At 32.9% G+C, this 10902-nt stretch overlaps 1 protein-coding gene across 5 annotated transcripts in view; it reads right to left on the bottom strand.

Annotated features, from left to right (window-relative positions):
* Nucleotides 1–10902, bottom strand: part of LRBA (LPS responsive beige-like anchor protein) — a 573246-nt gene that overhangs the window by 455381 nt on the left and 106963 nt on the right. For all 5 annotated transcript variants that reach the window (XM_023530214.1, XM_023530213.1, XM_023530212.1 and 2 more), the window contains 6 exons: nt 7573–8631; nt 6454–6632; nt 5456–5609; nt 4911–5091; nt 2950–3077; nt 2326–2433 (listed from right to left, as the gene is read on the bottom strand). In XM_023530214.1, the coding sequence (XP_023385982.1) occupies nt 2326–2433; nt 2950–3077; nt 4911–5091; nt 5456–5609; nt 6454–6632; nt 7573–8631 (1809 nt within the window). The remainder of the gene's footprint in view (nt 1–2325; nt 2434–2949; nt 3078–4910; nt 5092–5455; nt 5610–6453; nt 6633–7572; nt 8632–10902) is intronic.

Raw genomic sequence — 10902 nt, 5'->3', positions numbered from 1 at the left:
AAGTTATCTCAAGTAGCAGAGAAATTTAGGATAAGAAAAACAACATTGTCACCTAGCAGATAAATGGAAACTAATGGTACAAATTAAACTAAAAATTAATTAACTAGTTTTGAAAGTTTTAGACACAATCAATTTTATTGAAAAAACGAGATATCAGGCTCCACGTGAACATATCCACTTCATCCATTTAGACTTATCTGTAATGTGACAATCTATAGTACTTTTTAGGTTCATACATGAGACTGTATTAGTCTTGATGGGAAAATATACAGTTTTCCTTTTTGATTAACCATCCCATTCTCTAGACAGGCCTGAGTTCCTCTGCCATACAATCCTATCATCTAGTATAATAACTGCTACTAACGACAGCCACGTTAAAAATGTAGACAAATAACACACTTGGTTGTAACTTCTAATCTGTTATCAATTATTTATGCCTATCTAAATCTTTATTTAGCACATTAATATGTTCAATGTTTACTAACTAAACCACTGAAATAAACTGTAGATATCATTTATTAAACACTTACTGTAAGTCAGGCACTATGCTATGTACTTCACATATACTCCTTAACCAATTTGAACAAGATAAGGACTAGAGAAGTTACATAATTTAACTACAGTCACAGTAAGTGAAAAAAGCAAATGTGAACTCAGATTAGAGTGATTAATAACCTTAGCCCGTAACCTCAGGGCAATAATATCTTCATATTCCCAATCTTGGGTAATTTCCTCTTTCATCAAAGTTTGCTTATGCTCAAAGAGGCTTTGGGATATAGTTTGAGGAATACAGACTTTTTTCTAAAACTCCCATAAGGTCATTATGTCTTTTATAATTACAAAAAATTAAAATTATTTCTTACTTTCAGAAATGACATGGTAGAAATATAAAATATTCTAATTCTCTGTCCAAATACAAGATGATATAAGAACTTGTTAGAAAGCTCCAAAGAGCCAAATCATGCAGAGCCAGGGTGAGGAGTTTGGATTTTAAGTGCTATGGGAAGACATGAAAGAATTTTTAAAGCAAAAGAGTTATATCACCTATTCTAGATTTTTAAAGACTCTAGGAAATACAAAGTTATAATGCAATAGACTCAACCTGTTCATGAAAAGGGAATGGGGAGAGAAGGAAGCACCAATATTTGGTCCCAAAATGAACCACAGTCAATGGGTTCTTTAAAAAAATTAAAGTTGATCTTTTCTTATAACAGCTACCAAAAAGCAAAAAAAAATTTAAAAAAATAAAAAAAAATGAGATCTAGGGAGGCAGTACAGCCAAATGGTTAAGATCAAAATTTCAAGGCTCAGCTTTCCTAGAGTCTTAACCCACTCCTGCCCTTTACTACTTGTATAATCTTAAACAATTATTTAACCTAATACTGCTATCTTTCTCATAGGATTAATATGTGAATTAAATGAGATAATACATATAGAACATCCAGTTCTATGCTTAATACAGTGTAAGTGTTTAATAACTACTAACTATAACTACTATTAACACTGTATAGGAGAACTCAAGAGAAGATTAAAACACTAGAAAAGAGGAGGGAAAATTAAAGACTTAAGTTATAAAGTTTATAAAAACTTGTATGTAATACAGAGCATCTAGTATTTAATATACAGCAAGTGTTCAATAAATATTAACTAATGATAATACTTCAAATCCTGGAAGAAGAATTACAAATGATTTTTATTTTCACTTTAATACTTTCTTATATGACTATAAAATTTCTATATGAAATCAGGTCATATTATATACCAAAATCAGCCAAAATAAAACATTTTTCATCTTTCAAAAATTAAAAACACAACACATAACATTTCATCAAGCACCTTTACATAATATTTACATTCCTTTCAAGGAAAAATATCCAATATTCGGTAAAATAGGCCATTCAGAATTTGAGCATTTTATTGCTTTCAGAGCACAAATTCTGGATAGAGTGCTGGGTGTGAATCCTACCACTTACTAGCTTCATTAGCTCAAACAAATTACTCAAGCTGTGTGCCTCAGATTTATAAAATGAAAATTATGAAAGTACACAACTCTGGAAGGTTGTTGGACTTAATACATGTGAAGCACGTACAGAGCTTACTATGTAATAATATATTATCCTTTTTAGTATCATTACTCTGATATATTTATATAAATAATACTTTCTAATATTCTATTCTAAATTCACTGTCAAATTACTGGTTTGTAGCCCTTCTTATCTCTACTTGACTATTTTAAACACAAAGAGTTTTGGCTTTCAATACATTGGGATTAAGAGGAAATACAAATCAGCCAGGAGAGTATGTGAAAAAAATATTATAACTTACTATGTCTCTGAAGACAACTGCCCTAAGTCGATTAATATCCATGTCTTGTAGGAGCCTGTCAAAATCTCTTACTGGAGATATACCACCAGTTACAATGTCCACTGGACTCTAAGACAAAAAAACAAACAAAATATATATACATATATATATGTATATATGTATATATACGGTACACAGCTATTTTAAAAAATAAACACAGTATTCCAAAGACCAGAAAAATAAGGCTACAACATTGTTTTTCCCAGTTGATTCTTTCCTACTTCTTTTTCTCCTCTTCTTTTGGGTGCTGGAATAGAGGTGAAGAAGGGAGCCATGAAGGAAAAAACAAACTGCATGTTAACTCATCAAGTATATGAACTACAAATTGACATATTTGAAGGGACAAGGTAACACAGATACAAGAAAAGTAAACGTTTGGAAAAGTAGGCAAGATTAAGTATAAGCAAATCTTTGCTGTATATTTAAACACAAATATTTGAATGTTATGTCCACAGACTAAAATAACTATTTAGGACCTCTGTCAGATTTATTTAACTTTATGTTGAAATGAACAAATAAATTTAAGATTTTAATAGTAAAATAAAAGTATGTTTTTTCATTTAATTAAATATTCTGTCTCCTTACCTTTGCTGCAGATTTCCCCAAGGGAATCAGGCTATGTACGGTTTTCTGGCCTTTGGCTGCATCTCCTTTAGTTTTCAGTTGTGCATGTTGCTGACACTCTAAGCAATTCCTTACTGCCACTGCACACACTGTTATTTATTTTATGGAAAAGATTGGGTAAAAAAATGAAAGTTATTTTTAAGATTATGAAACTGATAAAAATCACCTACACAATACAATTTACATAACATTTTATTTGAAGCAGATTACCTTCAGCAAATTCCTAAAATGTCCCTGGGCTTATTCACCTATTGTTTGTTTTCTGACTTTGTTAGCTACTTTTTTAGGGCCCACTGCTTGAGGGAATCAGTTCAAGAATCTTAATAAACAGGCTACTGTTTCTTAGATCCCACCTAAGCTACTTTCAATGATCTTTTATTAAGGAAAAGATAGGAAAGAAGACAACTGAAAGAGAGATGGAAGAAAATTAAAAGCAAATCACATTGCATGAACTAATCTAATAGTTAAACCACTTCAGTAAAGTAAAATAGTTAAACTGAAAACGTGTATGTTTTCCACATAATGTATTCTTACAGCATATTAATAGAGACCGATAGAGAGCATAGCATTTATAGGGACTACTTATAGGGTCTACATTTTACTGGCTTTCATTAAAACTGTTTCAAAGGTGGGGAACAAAAAAAGATACTGTGATTAATATACAGTCCAAAATTACCTCTCTTAACATCTCACCAACTGGGCAAGCTACTTGGGTTATTTAGAAATTAATTTTGAATTTTAAATAATGAATTAGATAATGCACAACAAACTATGAATTGCTTGACATCATGTAATCATCTCAATTCCCAACTAAATCAGTAGCACTCAAGGTATCTGATCTGAACAAGAGTGGGAAAGCAAAACAGGAACAAAACAGTAAACTTAAGTGGGCACTTTAAGTGCCACCAGACTCTCATATGGCTAACAGACGTAGAATTGAGAAAAAGAAGAATTCAGAAAGGTGCTAAAAGAGAGCAGCAAAAGTTGGGAAGAAAAGGACGGGACAGAAGGAAGAAAGGTATGAGGGAGAGAGGAAGAATATGGAATACAACTGTCATTTGGAATCAGGCTCAGGAAAATAATTTTTGTACTACTTCTGTCACAGGCTGCATAAAATCAAGTTTGGGTTTGCATTACAGAGTTAAAAGCCCTACAAGATTGGCCTAGCATCAATCAGTCTCAGCAATCCTCTCTTACTATTGCCTTCCTACCTTCCTTCCCGCAACCTTAGGAGAGAACAGGTATGAGGAGACGTTGGATTATTTACCAAGCTTACCATATTCTACTAAGTAAATGTGGAAAAGTTACTTTCTGAATCTCATTTCCATATATAAAAGATAATGCCAGGATAGATAGAATTTTCTCTTTATTTTCTTCTATAGCTATGAAAATGAGGGCAATACAATATTCCTCAGCTTCTGAATCTAATACTTCTTGAGTATAGTAAAGCATTGCTAGTGTAGCCTTGTAATTTTAAATTTAGAAATATGCCTTTTTTAGGAAAGTGAAAAGATTTTTTAAATGACCTATACAAAAGCAAAAGAGTCTAAATATTTTAATTATATTACTAATAGAAAGTTTAAGAAAGTATACTATAACAAATAAAAGGAACACTAGCTAAACAAACCACTATATTCAAATTCCAACTTCGCCAATCATAGGTTTTGAATTTCAATAAGTTTCCTACTTTATTTGATCTCAAATTTCCTCATGAATTTAAAAAAAAAGAAAATCATTGCTGATTCATTGTGAAACCACCAAGAGTGACAAATGACAACATACACAGTCCTTCACTCTCTGGAAGTTAAAATTTTCTAGCACACATTTGCTCACCAAAAGTAGAAACATAATTTTAATTTACTAGTCTGGATTACTGAAAATGTTTGAAGTAAATTCCTAACTAATGAGTTTTAACAACTCACCCAGTCGGAGACACTGACGCAAAATTCCTCCAGATGACATATTTTTTTCAGCTTCAATTTCAGTAAAACCAAGGGAACTTGCAAATATAAGCACATCCACAAGGCTGATTAGCCTCTGCAAAAATGTCACAGAGGCTTCTATTGAAAGGCCTTGAGTAGGTTCAATATTTTCCAGTTCATGCTGTAAGAAATAAAATTTGACAATTATATCTATATTCTGAGAAAAATATAATTTAAGATACAGTTCCCAAAGTTCTAAATTTTATAAAAATCCAGGCTTTCAGAAACCTGGTACAATAGAGTGATTTCCTTATGATTTCATCTAAAACAAAAAGGCAAAGGAAATATACAGGTGAAACACCATCAACCATATTCACTAGCTGACTCATCCCTAAAAAATCAACATTTTTAGTCCTCTCATACCTGGTTGCTTTTGATTTACAACATTTATGATGCATAGTAACCACCACATTCAAGTTTTAATCAATAAAGATGCATAAAAGTCATGTTCTCACACCAATTTGATATAGTAGTTAAGTCCTTACTGTAGCCGATGTAGCAGCTGAAAGCAATGGCAGTATACCCCCACAAGCCATGACCATATTGTCCATCACTTGAGAGATGAGATGAATTGTGTTGTGTACAAAGATGATATTATCACTGCTATTCACGAAGTCCATAACTGTCTTTGTTGAATGGCTGTCCAAAGATAAATGATGTTTACTGATAAAGCTAAAGAAAAAAATCACAATTTGCCTACTTGAGGGGAGGGAGGATAAGAAGGTGCTTTTGCTTCATCTTGAAAGCTGAGTAAAGATAATGATGCGGCAGGCATATGGGGGCGTATACTTCCTCAGAAGATGTAGACCATTCCATATCAGAAGTTACTATCCGTGCCCTTTTCCAGTGCTGAAACATAAATACTATTCATCTTACACTTGATATAAAAAGTTGAACTAAATTATCCTAACTGGGAATGAAACTGGGAAGTCATGTGGCAAAAATTAAGAGATAAATGGTGCTAAGTGTGCTATTAAAAATGAATTTTCTACTAACATTTTCTAACATAATGCCATAAAATACTTTTAAAAGAATAAAAGTAGTATATAAATAACAATAAACTAATTACGCACTTTTAAAATCATAAATCATACGATGGAAGATAACTGAAATACACAGATTTTTTAAACCAAAAATATATTGGAAAATTGGATGTTATACTTAAATACCAATTTTTTTTTTTAGTAGATCTACCTTCCTGTTTACAGAATTATATGCTGTAAATTATGCTACAGAAAATGTTTAGCAAATTTTTTAAAAGAAAAATCTCTGGTTTTCAAGTTTTTGTAATCCAGAAAGGGGGTAACTCATTTTAATAATGAAGAATAAAAGTTAATTCAATAAAACCTTACTACAGAAATAATTTATATTCTACTTTTTAACCAAATATCTGAAACTAACTGGAAATGTTAACTATATAAATTTCTTTGACAACGAAGGTTAAAGTTTATACACATCTTCTATAATAAACATATGGACAAACCTTCTCCACATCTGTATATCTGTTTCTATTGAAAATAATAGATCAGTGAGCAAACGCTGATGCATTTGAGACCATTTGAACTCAGGAATACGAAACGCAGTAGATCTAGAATCCCTCCTTTGTCCATTAACGGCATCTGGTGCTACTCCTTGCCCTGACTGCTCCTGTTGCCTTGACGTCTAATATGGAAAATTAAAAGAGTAATAAAATAAGTTCAACTTCAAAGAAAGGGATTAATAAATAACAGTTTCTATGCAATTCGTCTAACAAATACATTTTAAGATACTAAGGAAGCAAATTAGAGAAAAATTACCAATGAGCAATAGCAATATTTTGATACATTTAAAGCAAAGTTATCAAATATGCTAAACCACCACAATTCAACAACTAGCTTGGGACCATGTTACTATTACCACTAGCTAATGCAGCATTTTACAAAAGAATCAAGAAGTTCTATGTTTTGAATATTAGCATGAAAGAAAGGTAGTACCTGGATTATAAATTGGCTATAATTAAGAACAAAAATAAAGACAATAGGATGAAGAACAAACCAACAAAATAAGAAGTGGGGAGAGAGAAAAAGAGTTGAATAAAGGGGTAAATGACAACATGCAACCAACCACTGTCTCATCAATCACTCTGAGACACTGGTAAAGAAGAAAGCTGGGCCTCTATATCTCACAAAAGCACCTCTTTCTTATAAACAGACCTCATGGAACAATTTTAAACCACATACTTTGTATAAAAAAATTATACACTGATGCGTGGTTCTAAAAGATGGTAGTTCTAGATTTCGCTGTAAAACTAATGTGCTATGACTGGGTTATCAAATAAAAGGAAAAAGGCAAACATTTCCAGTGTTTGCTTTATAAACTAAAATGATCCTAATCCTGAAACTTGTAAGTAGTAACTTTTGGGGATACTGTGGTGGAAGTAATAATAAAAGCTGCCAATAAATGAACTCATACTAAAGCCAAACTCTGTGCTAAAGAAATATAATCTTTACATTCACTGCATTTATGTAGTTGCAAACAGTATATAGCCAATTCCAAAATAAAAGTATATACACTGCTCTATTTTAACACATGCAAATACAGATCAAGACAACCATATAATCACCTCAAGCACAGGCTGATGAGGTTGAGAAGCTTCAACATTTGTACTGGCCTTCAATTCCAGTTTCTCAGTATCTGTGGCAACACTGGAAACATCCAACTTAGCAATTCTCTGCTCAGAAGCAGTAGGAGACTCAAAGACATTACCATGGGAATCACTAATTAATTTGGTTTCTCTAGCAAAGTTAGCTGTTTTCTTCCCTTCCTCTGGCATCTGACCAATGGCTAATTGTACAGTTGTTTGAGAAGCAGTAGTGTCTGGTGAGGTAGCTAAAGACTCTGATGCTGTCATAGCCAAGATTCCAGGATCTGTAGAGTCTTCAGTTTCAGTATCAGTTTGCTTCTTACTTACAGGTTCTTCCTCTTGAAATGTTACTTTTTGGTCACTGCTAAACATGTCCAGTCTTTCACTGGCTTCAGTTGTAGCTGGAGACAAACTATTATCTCGGAGCTCTGTGGGTAGATTGGCTTCCTCAGTAGGACTACTTTCTACCTTCAATTCTACATACTCATCTTCATCATATTCCTCTACTGTAGACTTATCCAATAATTCTGGCACCTCTGAAACATCCTCTTCTGAAGGAGAACTTATAGAAGCAGTTACTTCACTGACAGTCATATCTTTGCCAGTTGTTTTCAAAGTATTAGAGGAAATAGTCCCAGTTTCTATATCAGAAGATACTTCTAAATCTCCTGCATTAAGTGTTTTATTTGTAGGTATTTCTTCTAAAGGGACTTCATCTAGTAACTCCTGATTTTCTCGACCAGTTTTCCTTCCCTCATTAGCTGTATCAGGAGTCTGCAGCTCAATGCTGGATGCAGCATCTACTGAACGTGTCTTCTCGATACTTGACTTTTCATCACTATTTCTGGTGACATGAGGGGGCACAGGAGAATTCTTCATATCTGATTCCTGGGGTCCTACTGAAACATTTACATCTCTGCTAACAGCAGAGACTGCTTGAACTGAACTTGAAGAATATCGCCCTATTTCTTCATCAACAGTTCTCTGGTGTTCCCTAAATGTATGGGCAAGGTTTTCTTTGTGCATTTCAAAAGTGACCTAGATTAAAGATATACAATCAGTCAAAATATGCAAAAGAAATGGACAAAACATACAGAACATAAATATATTTAACAATTTTTCAAATACATGGTTTATATAATGCAATAAAAACAACTTTCTTGTAATATTCTTATAAAACGATGTTAGTGACAAAATTCTAAATAGTCAAGAAAAATTATAGTTAATCTTAATGTTAACAAGTAGCATGGCATCAAACCACAATAAGAATATAGTCGCTTAGCTTATTCTTAAAGATGTACAGGAAAAGAACACACTATTCTACTGGCCTGTATAACTTGTATTAGGATTTAAGTATGTACTACTGAGAAGTGCTTGGTGAACTAGAAAATACATTGTTTGAACTGCAACAAAAACCCATTAACCCATGATTTATCCTCAGGAGAGATTTAAAAAATATCAATTAATTATGCTCACTATTATATCAGATCTCCATATATTAAGCTACTAAAAATTTTTTCTTACTAAGCTAAAGAATACAAATTCTTTTAGCAGTGAAAATAAAATTCAACCCTTCCCCAAAGGTCAACCATAATTTTCAAAGTCTGAACTGGTAGCAAATGGTCTAAAAGTTTGAGTTCATCCATCCCTTCATCCATTCATTTCACCATATGTGAGTGACTACTACTATGTATTCAATACTGTGAACATCCCCACATTATGCTTAATCTTCTACCTAATTAAATGTAAAAAAAAAAAAAAAAAAAGATTAAAGTATAAAAGAGTGCTGAGTTTTAATGTCAAAGGTTTATAATTTTTATCTCATCAAAGATTATCTTACAGCTAATCATTACATGATTGCAACTGGTGTTACACTATGAAATGCTTCTCAAAAAAAGTGTAATACATGCTTATACGAAAAAGTGCAGGCATAATTACAGTATACTGATACAAGATTTGTTCCTGTAACCTACGTTCTTATAACACATATAGTAAATTCAACCTTTGGTGAACAAACCCTTAACTGAACCCCAGTATGGAAGGATGGTAGCAGATGCCCAAAGATCCATAGGCCTTTCTGAATCACAGGTATGAATGTGGTTAAAAAGCAAACCAAAGCATAAATAATGCACAATGCACACATTTCCTTCTATAGCTATTAACTAGTCTTTACTCATGACATGAACAATATATATATGCCAGGATGTGATATAGCTAAATCATGATTACAGAACATTCTAGACTGTGTTAAAGACATTGGATTTTATTCTAAATGAGAAAGAGCTATTAGAAAATTCTGAGTAAGAAGACAGGTTCTGATGTGATGAAGTATCATTTAGTCTAGTTGGAAAACTGACTTTAGGGAGATTATTTCTCACTGATAAAACAATTATCATCATCTAAGGAAGACAAGATACATACTACAACCTCACGGCATTTTTTAAAATAGATCATTTATTTCTATAATAGCCAGTGTTATAGAATGAGTTCGGTTTTCAAAAATCATTTGCTTTGACTATTCAAATTAAATATTTTAAACTTTTTTATTATAAAATGTATAAACAAACATGAATATATCATTAATATATACAGGTTAAAGAATATTTTTAATCCCATGTAGTTAGGTACCTACATCAAGAAACAGACTACTACCCCATGATTCCATGTGCCCATTGACAACTGACTTTCCACTCTCCTCCCCCTATCGAGAGGAAATCACTATCCTGACATTTCTATTAATTGTTTTCTACATGTTTTTAATAGGTTCACTGTATTATAAACATACCTAGTATGTATAATTTGAGAAATTAAGTATATCACAAGCCTAGCCAGCTGTGTAAAGAAAGGCGAATGTTGCCACAACTAAGTAAAGGCTCCCAGTGGAAGATAAGCTGTACAGGATCCGTGACAAGAAACAGGGCTCCAGCTTCTCTAGGAGGGTGTAAAAGGCTATTCTCAGGAAGTCTACAGGCCACGATCATTAGGAAACACTGAGGAAATATGGAGGTCAAGACAACTGGAGCATCTGTGAGCAGCAGCATGGACCAAGTAGTAGGTACCTGGCATGAATAAGATCCAGGAAGTAAACTACTTTATATTCTCCAATTCTAAGCTCATCATGGTCTACGTCTACTCTCAGAAGAAAAGCAAATCAGACCACATTTTTGAAGGGCAAAGTGAGAATCTTCAGGTGATCCAGGCCAGAAGACTAGGAGATTGAGCAGGAACTGAATTAGCACATGGTCAAGATAAGCCAAAGAGTCATAAAATGTGGCCCAATCTCATGTGGTAATTTGTCCTCATGGCTTA

Source organism: Pteropus vampyrus, unplaced genomic scaffold (assembly GCF_000151845.1).
Source record: "Pteropus vampyrus isolate Shadow unplaced genomic scaffold, Pvam_2.0 Scaffold47, whole genome shotgun sequence".
NCBI lineage: Eukaryota > Metazoa > Chordata > Mammalia > Chiroptera > Pteropodidae > Pteropus > Pteropus vampyrus.
This window is presented reverse-complemented; position numbering and strand designations above follow the sequence as displayed.